Source organism: Oratosquilla oratoria, chromosome 5, assembly GCF_046742065.1.
Source record: "Oratosquilla oratoria isolate Oo_2021 chromosome 5, ASM4674206v1, whole genome shotgun sequence".
Classification (NCBI taxonomy): domain Eukaryota; kingdom Metazoa; phylum Arthropoda; class Malacostraca; order Stomatopoda; family Squillidae; genus Oratosquilla; species Oratosquilla oratoria.
In genome coordinates, this window is record NC_134781.1 from 41,822,115 (window position 1) to 41,842,809 (window position 20,695).

Below are 20,695 nucleotides of genomic sequence, written 5' to 3' on the forward strand. Positions count from 1 at the left end.
ACTTCTTAAAGCCCTCCCATATTTAAATGGGAGATCTCTTCTATCAATGCAATCTATCAGCTTTACCTGAATATTGTAATCATGTCACCTCTTTCTCTTTGATCTTTCAAAGTTGGTAGACCCAGTACTTTTAGTCTTTCCTCATATGGTGTGCATGTGCAAGATCAAACAGTATTTCTCATGTGATATTTTCTGAAGAGGAGGGGAGTGATTCTACTGCTAGTTATGAATGCAGAAACAGACATACAACCTATACAAAAGTCCATTTTTTTTTTCAAAAGGATCAATAGGAGGGCCCAGAAAACATCACTGTGAAGTGGGGCAGCAAAGTTTCAGTCAAAAGAATTCAAAGCAAATCATTAATATTACATTCTATCTATACACATTCTACCTATATACATTCTATCATTCTATCTATATATCTATCCATCATCCAGAAGGAGCCAAGAATAGAGGGAAGGAGAGGTTCGTGAATGGGAGTGGAGTATTGTGGGGATGAAATGGGTGGGAGTGGATTTATGCCTTTGACTTTGGCTACCTCTCCTGTAAGGGAAAAAAAAAATAAAAAACCTTGGTATGTATGTATCTATACACCAAAAGGCTTCTTCCCCCTTATAAGGGATGTAGCTAGTCAAGGCATACATCCACCCCCACCACTTGGAGGATCAGGTTTTATTAATATCATCCACTTCATTCATCATATTACAAAAGGAAAAAAAAAATATCAAAACTTGTTCACAATGTACTGCATTGTATTTATCACATTATTGGTTTCACAGATTACAAGTCAATGACATACATTTACATTTCTATATCCATATACAAGTTTTTCTTTTAGGTTTTAACTTTCATAACATGGTCATATACTTTTTTCTAAGCATATCATACATATACCAAAATTTGGTGAAGAAATATTTTTTTCCCCTTTCAAGGTTGGTAGCCAATTCCTTCTGTTTGCTTCTTTCCTCCCTGTTAAGGCAGGGAGTCTTAACAGAAAGGAGGAGGAGGAGGAGGAGGAGGAGGGAGTAGAAGGTGGGGAGAGGGAGGAGAAAAAGGAGAAGGAAAAGAAGGAGAAAGAAAAGGAAAAGAAGGAAAAGAAAGAGATGGAAAAGAAGTGGGGGAGGAGGAGGAGGAGGAGGAGGAGGAGGAGGAGGAGGAGGAGGAGGAGGAGGAGGAGGAGGAGGAGGAGGAGGAGGAAAAGAAAAAGAAATCCATTATGATGTGGACCCAAAGTCTGATTCATCAATACCCTCTATTCATTCTTGGCTCAGCTCACCACTCCATATGATACAATGATTTCATATTTGCAAGGACCAGGTATATAAAATTAACTTCTACAATGAAAGGGGTTGAGGAAAAATTAACTGTGCAGTAACTAATTTCAAGTCCAATCAATCAATCATTCCATTGCCCCTGTTATCTTGTTGAAGACCCACAGCCTCCAAGAAACCAGTAACAGCCTTGAAGTCCAAGATATAATGGAACAGTAATAACAGATGAAGTCAACATCTGTTTACTAAACAAATCCTGATTCCACTGAAACAGGTTTGTCCTTTTAACTAAAATATTCATAATCAGAACCTGCATAAATCTCTTCCAAGACTGCACAAGAGGACATCCATCACTCACCACAATTTCTTGTTTAAGTGAGAAACTTCACAATTCTCATGCAGCAAGTTCTGACAATAAGTACTACACTGTACTTGCACTTCCACATATGGTACTGGGCACTGTAATTCTGCTCAGTGGATATATATTATTCAAACTTAACCTGCAAATTGTTGCAACCTAACCTTGTTGATACCTCTACTACTCTAGCTAGACTTTCATATGACATTTTTTTCTCTTAATTTTTTCTTCTTCAGACATCAAAACAGTATTCTGACCTTTACAATTATCTAAATGAAAGAACATCAATATATGCTTTAAGTTTGGCCATTATTTTTTTTCAGCAATAAATTATATGTACCAACTGATACTTGAGAGATTGAAAAACCAACAGATTCAACTGATACACCATAATCTAACAGGCATTTCAGACTCCACAGATTTCCTAACCAACACAAACAAATAACAAGCCATTGTCAATATCTAATCACCAACAACAGATGGGTCATCTATCAACAGATATTGTGTTACTATATGAGGACAAAGTTGTTAGTGGTACAATGTTTCACTTGTTTAAGCTTTATCAAGTTCACATGTGAAACTACACAAACTTGTAGAATGAATATAGCAGGCCCTGACTAACACAGACATCTTTCTCACAATCCCCCTGGGGGCTGCTGTACTTATTCTCAAAGTTTGTGTTATTTCATCATGTATTTGATAAAGCTTGGACAAGTGAAACATTGTACCTACAAGACTTCATCCTCATGTGGTGCTTTTTCGAACTTACTTCCTCCCAGTTGCTTTTCTTTTTCAAGTCAGTATCTGCTAACAAATCTGATCAATCACTAACAAGTCATGTTACCAACCAAAATATGTCAGTAATCAATCAATAAATCCACTGCCCCTAGTATCTCTTGTATAAAACCTGCCATGTCATCAAGGAACATGTCATATATTACACAGTAAATAAAGCTGCTGGTAGATTCTCCATCTGTGTCCACAAGTCCCCAGTCAGAGCAAGGCAGCTTATCCATAAGAGCTTACAAGCAGCAGGGTATAACTATTAACCTATGTTGAGTGATCATCCAAACAAGTGCCCATACCATATGAAGTTTTTATCATGCAAGTACAAGATCTACCCTCATCCACCACCCCCACTTCGCCTTGCTGGTCTATAGCCACACGCACCTCCACCTCCCATGAGTGGATTATACTCTGAAATGTACAAAGAACAAAAGTTAGAGTAAGCAAAGATAGCAGTACTCTGTTTTTCAAGCCACATCCTAAATTTAACAGCACAAGTTATCACCAACATTAACCTAGACCAGTGAGGGTTTATTCCAATTGAATAAAGAATATCCTAATGTTAGTCAGAATAATACCCTTATACATACATACCAAAGGGCCTTTCCCCCTTCTAAGGGGGTGGCCAAGTCAAAGCATACCCCCCACCCTACACCTATCCCACACACATCCAAAACCTATTCATTGCCCCCTCCCATCTTAGCACCTTGTGAATGAGGGGGTCATCCTTGTCCCCTGCCATACCACTTCAGTCAAAAGCAATGATGTGAGACAATGCACATCCATAAGGCTGGTTTATCCCCCACTGTTTCATTATATAGCAACCCCAACTCTCATTTATCTGACAATTTTAGAGTATACTAGTTTGCAAAGCATAATTTCATCATCCATATACCACTCCATTCATCTTTTGCATTCCCTCTTCCTTACTAAACAGATCTTCCTTGCATCCAATGGCCCCTTTACCCCCATCCATCCACATCCTTCTTCATCTTCTCAAGTTCACTCTATATACTTCTACATTTTCCACCCATTCTTTCAATATGGCCAAACCACCACCGCACTCTGATCTTCCCTAACAACTCTTTCTAACCCCAATGTCTGTCTACCTTACCTTCACACTTCTAACTCTACCATCCTAAAAATATTTGCCTTAGTACTTCCCCCTTCATCCAATCAGCTGTTATCCACAAAAAGAAGTGACCAGGAATGAGAGAGGAAGATAACAATCAATTATCAACATACCAGGTCTTAGTTTAGCTTTCCCTGATGGCTTTGAGGGACTGGAAGATGATGGAACACTTGTGGCAGTGCTCAATTTCGATCTACTCCTTCCCTCACCTCTCATCTGGGCCTCCATATTTTCAAGTCTTTCTTGTTGTTTTTTCTCTTCAAGCTGAAATTATAAATTTGGAAAATTATCAAACAAGACTTGCACCAATCTGCTGCCACAGCTCCCTGAAAGCAACAACCACCAAATAAGCTAAAAGGTCACTCAAGGAAGAAATTTGAGTTGCTGTCTAAGGATAAACAGCATAGATAGAGCTAAGATGAGAGGGAAACAAGGGTAGTGCATGGGAGTGGAATGAGGGGTTTAGTGACTTTTGTGTGATGGTTGCACTAGGGTAGTTGAATCTGTGGCCAGGCGTATTCTGTGCTGGTAAGGTCTTAAACCTAGATGGTGTTGTGAATGCTAGCATGTTAGTGTGATTCTTACTTCTCTTGTGATGAATTTTTCTGTGAAGTTCAGGGTTTGAATTCTGTACCTCTTTCTGATTCCCAGCAGTGAATGTTACCTGCCCCAACAATCCCAAACCTTTAGGTATGAAACAAAAGTTTACAACCAGCATTTAATACCAGCTATGATCATAGATGTGAGACTAAGGAATAAATTAATTCAATAAAGACAAAGCTAAGGATTGCAGAGGGAAGGAACAGACCAATGCTGCAAATAATATCGAAGATGGTGGTCAAGTTAGGTGATAGAGCAAATTGGAATGAAAGATACTGTGATGTGGGAGTGGAAGTGGAAAGGAAAATCAGCCAAAAAGGAAGACAGAAGATGGAGCAAGAGTGTTAACGACTGGACACGAAAGACTACTTACTAAATTAGCTTTACACGGAATAAGTGGTAGCCTATTAAGTTGGACTAGTAATTAGTTGAATGATCAAAAACAGAGAGTTGTTTTAAATGGAAAAATGTTACAAGTGGAGTTCTTCAGGGTTCCGTTCTTGGGGCACTTCTATTCATAGTATATATAAATGATATAGACCATGGACTAAAATCTACTGTTTCCAAATTTGCTGATGATACAAAACTGTGCGGAATGGCAAATGATCACTTAAATCAATTAAATATTCAAGAAGATTTAGATAAATTACAGCAATGGTCTGAAAAGTGGCTAATGAAATCTAACACAAATAAATGCAAGGTAATGCACATAGGTAGAAATAAGAGTAAGTACGATTACAAGTTATTTAGAAATTAGTTAACAAAAGTGGATAGCGAAAAAGATCTCAGCGTAATTATCAGTAATGATCTCAAATCATCCAAGCAGTGTATTTCAGCCTCTGAGAAAGCAAATAAGATTCTAGGACTGACTGCACGATCTTTTGATTTCAAAACTCCATCACTCATTAACAAGCTATAAATCGTTAGTTCGTCCACATTTGGAATATGCTGTTTTCGTATGGTCACCGAATCACATTAAAGACATTGACAGACTGGAAAAAGTACAACGGCGAGACACAAAACTGATTCCAAATATCAAAAATAAATCATACAAAAATTGACTAAAACACATGAATCTGTTTTCCCTTAAAAAGCGTAGACTCAGAGGTGACTTGATACAGGTCTTTAAGATTCTAAAGGGAATTGACAACATCAAAAGTGACCAAATTTTCACATTGAATGAGAATCAGACAAGAATCAATGGTCTCAAACTGTCCGGAAATAGATTCAATTTGGAAGTAGGTAGAAACAACTTTGCCAACCATGTAGTTAATGAATGGAATAAACTTCCTGCACAGGTAGTGCAATGTAGTTCAGTTCGAAGCTTTAAGAATCATTTAGATAAACACCTAAGCAAGATGCTGTAATGATTATTTCATATTATTTGTTTTTGTTTTGTTATCATTTGTCTGTTTTGATTTTCATTATTAGTTATATGTCAATTCATTATTATTTACTATTTACCTGTTTGTTTATTATCTAACTATACCTATGCATTTATGTATTTTATTTGTTATTTACATTATTATAGTTTTTATTAATTTATTATTATGATTTTTTTCCGCATCCTACCTAGATATGGACCAAAAGGTCTCTTGTCGGCATGCTCCGCCTTTGTAATCCTTTGGACACTGCAATATGGAAAGCACAGAGGAGGAAGACCAGGTGGACAACAAAGATATAATAGAGAACTTTGTAGGAGTGGCAAAGCACAAGTTGGTGCATTTGTACAACTCAAGGAAGTCTTTGGGAGAGGCTTATAGCAATGGATCATGAATGGCTAACTTGATTAGGTCACTAATATAAAAGTTAGTGCTGGTATTGGAATAAAAAAATCTTTGTATTAAAAAATATCTATAAAGGTGACATTTGTCGAGATTCATTATCAGCAAAAGTCATGCCAAAATAAACTGAAAACAAATCACATTCAAAGGATTACAAAGGATTACAAAGGCGGAGCATGCCAACAGGAGACCTTTTGATCCATATCTGGGTCGTATGCGAAAAAAAAATCATATTAATAATAAAATAATAAATAAAAACTATAATTATGTAAATGACAAATAAAATACATAAATAAATGCATAGGTATAGTTAAATAATAAACAAACAGGTAAATAGTAAATAATAATAAATTGACATATAACTAATAATAAATGAAAATCAGACAGACAAAAGATAACAAAACAAAAACAAATAATATAAGATAAATTATAATCATTACAGCATCTTACTTAGGTATTTATCTAAATGATTCTTAAAGCTCCGAACTGAACTACATTGAACTACCTGTGCAGGAAGTTTATTCCATTCATTAACTACACGGTTGGCAAAGTTGTTTCTACCCACTTCCAAATTGAATCTATTTCCGGACAGTTTGAGACCACTGTTTCTTGTCTGATTCTCATTCAATGTGAAAATTTGGTCACTTTTGATGTTGTCAATTCCCTTTAAAATCTTAAAGACCTGTATCAAGTCACCTCTGAGTCTACGCTTTTTAAGGGAAAACAGATTCATGTGTTTTAGTCGATTTTTGTATGATTTATTTTTGATATTTGGAATCAGTTTTGTGTCTCGCCGTTGTACTTTTTCCAGTCTGTCAATGTCTTTAATGAGATTCGGTGACCAGACGGAAACAGCATATTCCAAATGTGGATGAACTAACGATTTATATAGCTTGTTAATGATTGATGGACTATTGAAATCAAAAGATCGCGCAATCAGTCCCAGAATCTTATTTGCTTTCTCAGAGGCTGAAATACACTGCTTGGATGATTTGAGGTCATTACTGATAATTATGCTGAGATTTTTTCACTATCCACTTTTGTTAACGAATTTCCAAATAACTTGTAATCATACTTACTGTTATTTCTACCTATGTGCATGACCTTGCATTTACTTGTGTTAAATTTCATTAGCCACTTTTCAGACCATTGCTCTAATTTATCTAAATCTTCTTGAATATCTAATTGGTTTGAGTGATCATTTGCCACTCCGCACAGTTTTGTATCATCAGCAAATTTGGAAACAGTAGATTTTAGTCCATGGTCTATATCATTTATATATACTATGAATAGAAGTGGCCCAAGAACGCCCTGAGGAACTCCACTTGTAACATTTTTCCATCCAGAAGTTTTTCCATTTAAAACAACTCTCTAGACAATATCCCACACTACTACACATGTTATCCTCACACTATTGCCAAGTGTATAGGGGACATTCCTAAATACCTACATACATATACCAAAGGCTTTTTTTCCCCTTATAAGGGAGGTAGCAAAAAACTCCCACCAATTCCATCCCTACCACACTCCACTTCCCTCCCTCTTATCTTGGCACCTCCTGGATGACAGGTCATCCCTGCATCTTGTCCACTGCCCTGGGTCAGAAGCAGTGTCGCAAGATGCAGCACATCCACAGCAAAGCCGCTTCATTAAATCGGCACCCCCACCTCTCTATCCCCTCATGCAGAAAAATAGACAGAGAGAAATAAATCCCTTTGGGCTGCATCAATTTTTTCTCATACTCCCTCACCCCCCATCCATTCCACCTCATGCATCACATCATCCATATACAACCATTCTCCATTCACCCCTGTCTTCTGTCCTCTCCCATCCTTCCTCAACAGACATTCCCTCTTCCTTTTACCCCATCCATCCTTCTCATCCTAGGTCACCCCCTCATGTTCACTCCTTCCACACCTCTTTTACTAGTCTTTCTTCACTCATTTTTTCCATGTGTCCAAACCATCCCAATACTCTTTTATCAACCCTATCTCCCAACCCCCTTTCCACCCCCATTCTCCTCCTCACCTCATTTCTCACTCTATCTAGCCTAGTAACCCCTATCATACTTCTAGAGACACCTCATCTCAAACACATTTAAACTCCTTCTCTCTTCCTCTCTTATGTTCTATGTTTCTGCCCCATACAGTGCTGTTGGCATAATCACTCCTTCATACAATCTCCTCTTAGCATCCATTCCTAAATATCTATTTCTCATTACACTTTTTAATCCACCAAGGCGTTTACTCGCTTTTCTCAATCTACATTCTACCTCCACCTCCACTCTTTTTCCTGCCACATTCACACCCAAGTATCTAAAACTATCCACTTCCTCCAGTCTCTCTCACTTCCAGTCTGCTGCCACTTTCACCCCCTTGTACATCTCATCACCTTACTTTTACCCACATTTATCTTCAACTTCCTTCTTTCACAGACTTTCCCAAAGTCTGTCACTAATTTCCTCAACCCCTCCTCTGATCCTGCTACAAACACAGTATTGTCCGCAAACAACAACTGGCTTATTTCCCACTTTTCTCCATTTTCTTTAACCATCTCCAATCCCTGACCCACTTCCCTTGCATTCACCTCTCACACCACCCCATCCATGTATAAATTGAAAAGCCAGGGTGACATAACACATCCCTGACAAAATCCCATCTTCTTGACCTCAAACCACTCACTCCATTTCTAATTCTAACACATACTCTACTACTCTTGTAAAAACTCTTGACAGCTCCTTAAAGCTTTCCTCCTATCCCGTATATCTGCAATACCTCCCACAGTGTCTTTCTGTCTACCTTGTCATAAGGCTTTTCTAATTCCATAAAACCCCAAAAAACATCCTTACCTTTCCCTAAAGCTTTCTCACATATCTATCTTATCACAAAAATCTGATCTACACAACCTCTACCTGTCCTAAACCCACACTGTTCCTCACCAGTTACTCCCCTCTGTTCCTTTCCTAATCCTCTCAAACAAAACCCTCCCATAAGCCTTCCCAACTACACTTAACAAGCTGATCCCTCTCAAACTACTACACTCACACTTGTCCCCTTTTCCTTTGTAAAGTGGAACTATACAGGCACTCCTCCAGTCCTCCGGCACTCTACCTTCTCTTAAACAAACATTAAATAGCCTCACCACTGTATCTCCTTTTTTCAGACATTCTGCATGACATCCATCCAGACCAGGTGCCTTACCTGTTCTCATCATCTTAACAACTGCCTTCACTTCATCCTTCCTTATTTCTCCTCCATCACTCTCATTTTCTTAGCATTTCCCACTGCAACTACCTTTCCCTCCCTATCTTCCTTCACATTTAGCAAACTCCCTAAAATACTCTGCCCATCTTCCTCTTACTGCCTTCTCTTCCATTATCATCTCTCCATCTGCACCTTTTACCTTTTCTTCTCTACTTGATTCACCTCCTCTTCCTTTCTTAATTTCTTTCCAAAACATCTTTTTATTACTTTCAAAAATTTCTGTCATACTCTTACCCCATTTCACATCTGCTCTCCTCTTTGCCTCCTTTATCTTATGCTTTACTTCTCATTTCTTTGTACCTCTCATATGTTTCCCTTGTCCTGTTTTGTAACCAATCTGTGAAAGCTCGTCTTCTCTCCTACAACCTTCTTTGCTTCCTCATCCCACCACTCACTACCCTTCATTCTATTTCCTCCCATTCTCCTTGTTCCACACACCATCTTTGCCCACCTTGTGACTCCCTCCTTGAACCATCCCCATTCCTCCTCCACTCCTAGTTCTACTCTATCCTTCATTCCCTCCCACTCCTCTCTCAGCTTCTTACATTCCTCCTTTTCTTCTCATTAAGTGGTTCACTCTAAGCACCTCCCTACCTTTTGTCCTTTTCCTCTTTCTCCATCTATCCTCCACTCTCAACTTACCTTCCACCAGAAAATGATCGGATATTCCTCCACTCTCTCCCCTTAGTACATGTACATCCTTAACTCTTCTTATTATACTTCTATCTACCACTACATAGTCCATTAACACTATCTACCACCCTTCCATCCACCACCCTCTCCCATGTGTAATTATGCTTGACTTTCTTCCTAAACACTGTATTTGCTATCAACTCTCTTTTAAAGACACATCTCCACCATCAACTCTCCACTAAGATTCTTTCCTGGAACTCCACATTTCCAAACCACTCCATTTATTGGTTCATTTCCTACCCTAGCATTAAGATCTCCCAATACTATTACATTGATGTTTCTCCCTAATCCCTCCATGTATTCATTTAAATCTATCCAAAAACCCTCCTTTTCCTCTACATTCTTCTCACTACCAGGTCCATATGCACTTACAAAAACTCACATTTCCTTTCTCAGTTTCACCTTCATCCATTTCAACCTTGAAGAAACCTCCTTCCACTCCACACTCACCTATCTCTTCACTTACTAGTATAGCCACCCATTCTCTCCTTTGTCCTCTCTTCACTCCTGAGAACCTTCCAACTACACTCCCAAATTCATAAACAATTAAAGTGATTGGATGCCATAGGTCGCCATCAGATGCCTTTGGACGCATTTTAGGCAGACCCCTCCCAAACTCACACTCGCCCCTCCCTCTCAACTTAGTTTCACTCAAAGCCAACACATCCATCTTTCTTCTCACTAACATATTGCCTATCTCTTCCCTTAAACTCTCATCTATACCACATCCATGCACATTAAAAGACACAAACCTCAGGGTACTTGTTGGAAAACTCCTAGACCCTCTTATGCCTTTACTTTTTTAGGAATGTCCCCTGTAGGCAAGAGGGAGAAGGATGCCTAGTCCTAATCCACGTCCTGTTTTTCTCGCCTCTTACAATTCAAATAGAAATACTTGGTGACAGTATTCTATCCCCCACCACACAGTAGGCAAAAAAAAAAAAGGGAAATGAATATTCAGAGAAATGGTACAGGGCAGAAACAAGGTGTTGGGGGACAGCATAATGGAGGGGCAGTCGCAGTATAATAAAAGTGTTATCATTTCTCTGTGAACAGAGTCCTCCTCTATCACAGACAAAATTATGCATGACTCTGGTCCATAGGGGCAACCTATATAGACCCTAAAGTATCAACTGCATGCTACTTTGCCACAATAACATGCAGCCAATAGCCCAGATGGGGACATTCCTAAAAAAAGTAAAGGCATAAGAGGGTCTAGGAGTTTTCCAAGAAGTACCCTAAGGTTTAGGTCTTTTAATGTGTGTGGATGTGGTTCAGATGAGAGTAAATGGGAAGTAGGTATAAACAACTTTGCCAACCGTGTAGTTAATGAATGGAATAAACTTCCTGCACAGGTAGTGCAATGTAGTTCAGTTCAAAGCTTTAAGAATCATTTAGATAAATACTTAAGATGCTGTAATGATTATAATTTATCTTATATTATTTGTTTTTGTTTTGTTATCATTTGTCTGTCTGATTTTAATTTATTATTAGTTATATGTTAATTTATTATTTATTATTTACCTGTTTATCATTTTAACTATACCTATGCATTTATTTATGTATTTTATTTGTTATTTACATTATTATAGTTTTTATTTATTATTTTATTACTAATATGATTTTTTTTTTTTTTTTTTTGACATCCGACCTAGATATGGATCAAAAGGTCTCCTGTCGGCATGCTCCGCCTTTGTAATCCTTTGTAATGTTTGTACATACATACATATATCAAGGCTTTTTCCCCCTTCCAAGGGAGGTAGCCAAAAAGGGAAAGGCATAAAAACACTCCCACCCATTTCATCCCTAAATACACTCCACACCCCTCCCACCCTTCCTCTCATCTGAGCACCTCCTGGATGACGGGTCATCCCTGCACCCTGCCCACCACCCTGGGTCAGAAGCAGTGTCGCAAGACACAGTACATCCACAGCAAGGCCGCTTCATTTAATCGGCGACCCCCCCCATTGCATATTAGGCGAGAACGGGGAGAAATCCCTTCGGGCTGCGTCAAAATTTACTCACACATACTACCCCCCCCCCCGCCCATTCCTCCTCATGCAGTCACAACATCATCCATATACAACCATTCTCCACTCACCTCTGTCTTCCGTCCTCTCCCTTCCTTCCTCAACAGACATTCCCCTCTTCCCCAAAGCCCCCTTCACCCCATCCATCCACCTCATCCTAGGACGTCCCCTCATGTTCACTCCCTCCACATCTGCCTTCCATACCTCTTTTACTAGTCTTTCTTCACTTATTCTTTCCATGTGTCCAAACCATCCTAATATTCTTTCATCAACCCTATCTCCCAAATCCTTTTTCACCCGTTCTCCTCCTCACCTCCTCATTTCTTACTCTATCCAGCCTAGTAACCCCCACCATACTTCTCAGACACCTCATCTCAAACACATTCAAACTCTCTTCTTCTCTTATGTTCCACGTTTCTGCCCCATACAGTGCTGTTGGCACAATCACTCCTTCATACAGTCTCCTCTTCGCATCCATTCCCAAATGTCTATTCCTCATTACACTCTTTAAACCACCAAGGCATTTACTCGCTTCTCTCAATCTACATTCTACCTCCACCTTCACTCCACCTTTTCCTGCTACACTTGCACCCAAGTATCTAAAACTATCCACTTCCTCCAGTCGCTCTCCCTTAATGTTCACTTCCAGTCTACTGCCACTTTCACCCCTTGTACATCTCATCACCTTACTTTTACCCACATTTATCTTTAGCTTTCTTCTATCACATACTCTCCCAAACTCTGCCACCAGCTTCCTCAATCCCTCCTCTGACCCTGCCACAAGCGCAGTGTCGTCCGCAAACAACAGCTGGCTCACCTCCCACTTTTCTCCATTTTCTTTAACCATCTCCAATCCCTGACTCACTACCCTAGCATTCACCTCTCGCACCACCCCATCCATGTATAAGTTGAACAGCCAGGGCGACATAACGCATCCTTGACGAAGTCCCACCTTTACTTCAAACCACTCACTCTCTCCATTTCTAATCCTAACACATGCTCTACTACTCTCATAAAAACTCTTGACAGCTCCCAAAAGCTTTCCTCCTATCCCATAAATCTGCATAACCTCCCACAGTGCCTTTCTGTCTACCCTATCATAAGCCTTTTCCAGATCCATAAAAGCCCAAAAAACATCCTTCCCCTTTCCTATAGCTTTCTCACATATCTGTCTTACCACAAAGATCTGATCTACACAACCTCTACCCGTCCTAAATCCACACTGTTCCTCACCAATTACTCCTTCTGTTCCTCTCCTAATCCTCTCAATTAAGATCCTCCCATAAGCCTTCCCTACTACACTCAACAGGCTAATCCCTCTGAAATTACTACATTCACACTTGTCCCCTTTTCCCTTGTGAAGAGGAACTATACAGGCACTACTCCAGTCCTCCGGTACTCTACCCTCTCTCCAGCAAACATTAAATAACCTCACCAACCAATCCACCATCACTGAACCTCCCTTTTTCAGACATTCTGCATGGCATCCATCCAGACCAGGTGCCTTACCTGCTTTCATCATCTTTACAACTGCCTTCACCTCATCCTTCCTTATTTCTCCTCCATTCTCCTCACTCATCACTCTCATTTTCTTCGCATTTCCCACTGCAGCTATCTTTCCTTCCCTATCCTCCTTCACATTCAGCAACTCCCTAAAATATTCTGCCCATCTTCCCCTCACTGCCATCTCTTCCATTATCATCTCTCCATCTGTACCTTTTACCTTTTCTTCCCTACTTGATTCGCCTCCTCTTCCTCTCTTAATTTCTTGTTTGTGAGAAGAAAAATGGATGTGTTGGCTTTGAGTGGAACGAAGTTGAAATGGAGGGGCAACTGTGAGTTTGGGAGTGTAGTTGGGAGATTCTCAGGAGTAAAAAGGGGATGAGGGAGAGAAGAAGGGGTGGCTATACTAGTAAGTGAAGAGATAGGTAAGCAAGTAGTGAAGTGGAAGGTTTCTTCAAGGTTAATGTGGATGAAGGTTAAGCTGGGAAGGGAGATGTGGGTTTTTGTAAGTGCATATGGGCCTAGTAATGAGAAGTGCGTAGAGGAAAGGAAGTCTTTTTGGATGGATTTAAATGAGTGCATAGAGAGATTAGGGACAAATGTCAATGTAGTTGTATTGGGAGACCTTAATGCTAGGGTAGGAAATGAAGAAATAGAGTGATTGGGTAGTATGGAGTTCCAGGAAATAATCGTAGTGAAGAGCTGATGGCGATGTGTCTCGAGAGTTAATAATGATAGCAAATACAGTGTTAGGAAGAAAGTCAAGCATAAGTACACATGGGAGAGGGTGGTGGATGGAAGGGTGGTAGATAAGAGCGTTACTGGAATACATAGTGGTAACCAGGAGTACGGTAGGAAGAGTTAAGGATGTACATGTTCTGAGGGGAAGGTAAGTTAAGAGTGGATAATAGGTGGAGAATAGGTGGAGAAAGAGGAAAAGGGCAGAAGGTAGGGAGGTACTTAGAGTGAACTGCTTAAATGAGAAAGAAAAGGAGAATGAGTATAAGAAGAAGCTGAGAGAGGAGTGGGAGGGAGTGAAGGATAGAGTAGAGCTAGGAGTGGAAGAGGACTGGGGATGGTTCAAGGAGGGAGTCATAAGATATGCAAAGATGGTGTGTGGAACAAAAAGGACAGGAGGAAATAGAAGGAAAGGAAGTGAATGGTGGGATGAGGAAGCAAAAGAAAGGTGTAGAGGATAAGAAACAGGCTTTCATAGATTGGTTACAAATTAGGACGAGGGAATCATGTGACAGGTACAAAGAAAAGAAAAAGTAAAACATAAGACAAAGGAGGCAATGAGGAGAGCAGATGTGAAAAGGGCTAAGAGTATGACAGAAAATTTTGATAGTAATAAAAAAAAATATTTTGGAAAGAAATTAAAATAGAAAGAGGAGGTGAATCAAGTAGAGAAGAAAAGGTAAAAAGGTGCAGATGGAGAGATGATAATGGAAGAGAAGGCAGTGAGAGGACGGTGGGCAGAGTATTTTAGGGAGTTGCTAAATGTGAAGGAGGATAGGGAGGGAAAGGTAGTTGCAGCGGAAAGTGCTAAGAAAATGACTGTGATGAGTGCGGAAAATGGAGGAGAAATAGGGAAAGATAAAGTGAAAGCAGGTGTTAAGATGATGAGAGCAGGTAAGGCACCTGGGTTGGGTGGATGCCATACAGAATGTATGAAAAATGGAGGTACAGTGATGGTGGACTGGCTGGTGAGGTCATTTAAGAGAGGGTTGGGTGGATGCCATACAGAATGTATGAAAAATGGAGGTACAGTGATGGTGGACTGGCTGGTGAGGTCATTTAAGAGAGGGTAGTGTGCCGGAGGAGAAATATGAAAAGATGAGATGAAGGCAGTTAAGATGATGAGAGCAGGTAAGACACCTGGGTTAGATGGGGGTCATGCAGAAGGTCTAAAAAAAGGAGGTACAGTGATGGTGAACTGGCTAGTGAGGTTATTTAATATTTGTTTAAGAGAGGGTAGAGTGCTGGAAGACTGGAGGAGTGCCTGTATAGTTCCACTTTACGGGGAAAAGGGGGACAAGTGTGTGTGTAGTAGTTTGAGAGGGATCAGCTTGTTAGGTGTAGTTGGGAAGGCTTATGGGAGGGTCTTGATTGAGAGGATTGGGAGAGGAACAGAGGGAGTAATTCATGAGGAACAATGTGGGTTTACGACAGGTTGGGGTTGCATGAATCCGATTTTTGTGGTAAGACAGATATGTGATAAAATTTTAGGAAAAGGAAAGGATTTTTTTTTTTTTTTTTTTTTTTTTTTTTTTTTTTTTACGGATTTGGAAAAATCTTATGACAGGGTAGACAGTAGGGCACTGTGGGAGGTTTTGCAGATATATGGGATACGAGGAAAGGTGTTAAGAGCTGTCAAGAGTTTTTAGGAGAGTAGTAGAGCTTAGGACTAGAAATGGAGAGAGTGAGTGGTTTGAGGTAAAGGTGGGACTTTGTCAGGGATGTGTTATGCCCTGGCTGTTCAATTTATACATGGATGGGGTGGTGCAAGAGATGAATTCAAGGGTAGTGGGTCGGGGATTGGAGATGGTTAAAGAAAATGGAGAAAAGTGGGAGATAAGCCAGTTGTTGTTTGCGGACGACACTCCACTTGTATCAGGATCAGAGTAGGGATTGAGGAAGCTAGTGACAGTTTGGGAAGGTGTGTGAAAGAAGTTGAAGATAAATGTGGGTAAAAGTAAGGTGAAGAGATGTACAAGGGGATAATGTGGCAGCAGATTGGAGGTGAGTATTAAGGGACAGAGACTGGAGGAAGTGGATAGTTTTAGATACTTGGGTGTGAATGTGGCAGGAAAAGGAGGAGTAGAGGTAGAATGTAGATTGAGAAGTGAATAAATGCCTTGGGGGATTAAAAAGTGTAATATACAATAGACATCTGGGAATGGATGCTAAGAGGAGACTGTATGAAGGAGTGATTGTGCCAACAGCACTGTATGGGGCAGAAATATGGAACATAAGAGAGGAAGAGAGAAGGAGTTTGAATGTGTTTGAGATGAAATGACTGAGAAGTATGATAGGGGTAACTAGGCTAGAGTGAGAAATGAGGACGTGAGGAGAACAGGGGTGGAAAGGGAACTGGGAGATAGGGTTGATGAAAAGGTATTGGGATGGTTTGGACAAATGGAAAGAATGAGCAAAGAAAGATTACTAAAAGTGGTTGGAAGGCAGAGGTGGAAGGAGTGAACATGAGGGGGCAACCAAGGATGAGATGGATGGATGGGGTAAAAGGAGCATTGGTAAAGAGGGGAATGTCTGCTGAAGAAGGACTGGAGAGGACAGAAGATAGGGGTGAATGGAGAAGGATTGTGTATGGATGATGCTGTGATGCATGAGGGGGAGTGGGTGGAGGGATGGGGGGTGAGGGAGTATGTATGAGAAATGAATTGACACAGCCCGAAGGGATTTCTCCCTGTCTTCACCTTTTCTACATAAGGGGACGGAGGGGGGGTCACCAAATTAATGAAGTGGCCTTGCTGTGGATGTGCTGCATCTTGCAACACTGCTTCTGACCCAGGGCAGTGGACAGGATGCAGGGATGACCCGTCATCCAGGAGGTGCCAAGATAAGAGGGAGGGAAGAGGGTAGAGGGGAGTATGTACAGGATGAAATGGGTGGGAGTGGTTTCTATGCCTTGTCTTTTGGCTAACTCCCAAGTAAGGGGGGAAAAAGCCTTTGGTATATGTATGGTATATATTGCCAAATGCATGATAACTAGTCAGCATCAGTTACCATGGCCAGTACCTCCACTAAACCAGTGAGATAAAAATGAATAAAATAGAATAAAATGGAAATAAAAAAATCAGACAGCGACAGAAAAGGTAAAAGCACATTTTTATAACAATAAGGATTTAATTTGAAATTGTAACACTGTTTTCAGTCAGTTAAGCATCAGAAAAAACATGAAAATGATGCATTGAATGATTTGATAAGATTGGAAAAATGTAGTGGCTGCCACACATTATCAATATTTTATTTCTACAAAGTCCGCTGTAAAGGGCACCATCCTAGCCTCTGATAGGGTAGAGTTTTGTGATGTCAAACTAAATCATCAACCATTCATTTTTTAGTTATTTTTCTATGCCTTAAAAAATAAATATAATACATACATACACCAACGGCTTTTTCCCCCCCTTACAAGGGAGGTAGCCAAAAACAAAGGCATAAAATCCACTCTCACCCATTCCATCCCCACTTACTCCATTTCCATTCACTCCCCTTCCTCCCTCTCTTTTATCTTGACTCCTTCTGGATGATGGGTCATACCTGCATCTCACCCACTGCCTTGGGTCAGAAGCAATGTAGCAAGATACAGCACATTCACAGCAAGGCAGCTTCATTTAAACCCTTACAAGGCAAGGACAAGTAAACTAGTCTTCACCCAATTTTTCTTTTTCAGAGTGCAACAAGTAAACTTGTCCAAACACATTGTTTCAAAAACAGGCACAGATGTGTGTACTCGCTGAATTAGGGCCCTTCTCAGCCGTCAACATGTATACTTGGTGAATCATACATCTGGTAGCTATATTTCTTCTGCCTAAGGATACATTTGTTAGTGATAAGGTATTGGTCAAAGAAAGCAGACTCATCACTTTTGAGCACACACTCACTTTTTTATAAATTATGCCCAAGATGTCGAGCTCAAATGAGAATAAATATGAAGCTTCAATTAGCTTGGATACATCAGAGTGCAAGTTCATCTAACAATGGCTATTCTCTCTAAAGTGGGGAGGAGAAAGAGGATGAATGACACTGATGTCGACATGTGTCATTACAAAATATGCTTCCTCCACCATCACACTTCCCATTCACTGGAAATCCTGGATTATCAATTGTAGAATCAAATATAAAAAAAAAGTAAAATAAGTGTGTAATTTCCATTGACTTGTTTTTGCCAAAAATTATACAGTATCTTCAAAATAAAAATTCAAGTAAAATATTGGTAGTAGACAAAAATAAAAGTTATTTCCATAATCAACATAAAAATACTATAATAAAAAGCAATAGAAATAATTGGCTTAAAATTAAACATTTTCTCTCTCAAAAAAAAAAAAATGTTGCTGGGTAAGAAGTTAATTGGTAACCTCCCTCTCCATCCCTTCATGCAGAAAAGAACAAGACAGGGTGAAGTCCATTCACACCTACTCCCCAACTCCCCCCCTCCCCCACCCACTCCCTTCCATGCATTACAGCATCATCCATATAGAGTACAACCATTCTCCACTCACCCTTTTCTTCTGTTTTCTCCCTTCCTCAGCAGACATTCCCCTTTTTCCTAATGCCCTTTTTACCCCATCCATCCATCTCATACTTGGTTGCCCCTCATGTTCATTCCATCCACCTCCTTTACTAATCTTTCTTCACTCATTCTTTCCATGTATCCAAACCATCCCAATACTCTTTTGTTAACCCAATCTTCCAACTCCCTTTCCACCCCCACTCTCCTCCTCGCTTCTCACTCTATCCAGCCTAGTAACTCCATACTTCTCAGGTATTTCATCCCAAACACATTTAAACTCTTCCTCTCTTATGTTCCATATTTCTGCTGTCAGTACAATCACTCCTTCATATAATCTCCTCTTAGCATCCATTCCCAAATGTCTATTCCTCATTACACTTTTTAATCCACCAAGGCATTTACTTGCTTCTCTCAATCTACATTCTACCTCCATCACAAAAATCTGATACATGCAGCCCCTACCTGTCCTAAACCCACACTGTTCCTCACCAATTACTCCCTCTGTTCCTTTCCTAATCCTCTCAATCAAAACCCTCCCATAAGCCTTCCCAATTACTCTAAAAAAAAATTATCCCTCCAACACTACTACACTCACACTTGTCCCCTTTTCCCTTGTAAAGTGGAATTACACAGACACTCCTCCAGTCCTCCGGTACTCTACCCTCTTTTAGACAAACAAGCACCTGGCTTACGCCAGTCCTGGCTACGCCAGGGGTGCTTGGCCTTCGGCAAGACCCGCTGCGCGGGTCGCTCGCTTCGCTTTCGTGTTACACGGGCAGTTCTAATCTTTAATTGTTGGTCTCTGTCATAATAAAAGTATAGGTCCAAATACGAATTATCATTTCTCCGTTTCGGCGCCCCTGGAAACGGGCAGAGGCATTGTGTCCAACATGCAACCTTGACCATGATTGGGGTACTTTCTTTTAAATGTCTGGAACCTACGCTCTAAATAGTACAACTGGTATTGCCTGTGTCCTCTTCCACCATTACCACAAAAATTGTTGTAGCCTGCATAATAGTACTTCTTGAAATTTTCTACAACCTCGGAAGAAATACGAACACCAAGAACTTCGAGACCTTCCAGAAGTTCGAGACCTTCGGCACTTTCGAGAACTTCGGCACCTTCGAGAACTTTGGCGCCTTCGAGAACTTTGGCGCCTTCGAGAACTTCGGCGCTTTCGAGAACTTCGGCGCCTTCGAGAACTTTGGCACCTTCGACAATTTCGGCACTTTCGAGAACCTCGACACCTTCGAGAACTTCGACACCATGGCTTAACAATGATCGTTCTTTACTCAACGATGATCGTCCATTGCAAAACTATGATCGTTCAGGGCTCAACGATGATCGTCCATGACTCAACGATGAGCGTCCATGGCCTAACGATGATCGTCCAAGGCTCAAGGTTGAGTCGTCGAAATCGAAATTAGTCGATCGATCGAATCAAGAAAAAAGTATGACAGACACGAAACCGCTTTTATTTATAAGACAAAAAAAAATTACGATGAAATGACTTTGATTCCTTGATGAAGAAATCCTTGCAAGTTTGATATAACGTTGGAAATTTAGCGGCATGTTCTAGTTTTAAAAACACAACTTGCTTTTTGTTTTTCGACAGGTGCTGTTTTGTTATTTTTTTTTCGTCTCTGTAACCCATTTCCAAAAATGGCGGTTTCTTCGTTTCATTACTGCTGAAGTTTCAGGCATCTTTCACAGGTTGAATGTACACATGCCCTTGATATCACGTCAGGCCCTGCCAAAAAAAATCTAATAGACCTTTACTCTCGGACAGGGGTCAGCGTGTCCGCATTCTGCCGGGTTCTGACGGATTGGGAAAACCGATCGGGTCACAGATCTATAGTAATAGATACATTAAACAATCTCACCAGTCTACCATCACTGTACCTCCCTTTTTTAGACACACCACATGACACCCATCCAACCCAGGTGCCTTACCTGCTCTCATAATTACTATAACTGCTTTCACCAAATCCGTCCTTGTTTCTCCTATATTTTCCTCATT

At 40.3% G+C, this 20,695-nt stretch overlaps 2 protein-coding genes across 2 annotated transcripts in view; one reads left to right on the top strand and one right to left on the bottom strand.

Annotated features, from left to right (window-relative positions):
• The window catches only part of LOC143025757 (uncharacterized), a 240,789-nt gene that overhangs the window by 33,768 nt on the left and 186,326 nt on the right, over positions 1-20,695 (top strand). The window lies entirely within an intron of this gene.
• LOC143025485 (selenoprotein S-like) overlaps positions 731-20,695 on the bottom strand; it is a 77,920-nt gene continuing 57,955 nt past the window's right edge. The window contains exons 5-6 of the mRNA XM_076185212.1: positions 3,661-3,811; positions 731-2,826 (exon numbers count right to left, since the gene is read on the bottom strand). Of these exons, the coding sequence (XP_076041327.1) occupies positions 2,753-2,826; positions 3,661-3,811 (225 nt within the window). The 3' untranslated portion in view covers positions 731-2,752. The remainder of the gene's footprint in view (positions 2,827-3,660; positions 3,812-20,695) is intronic.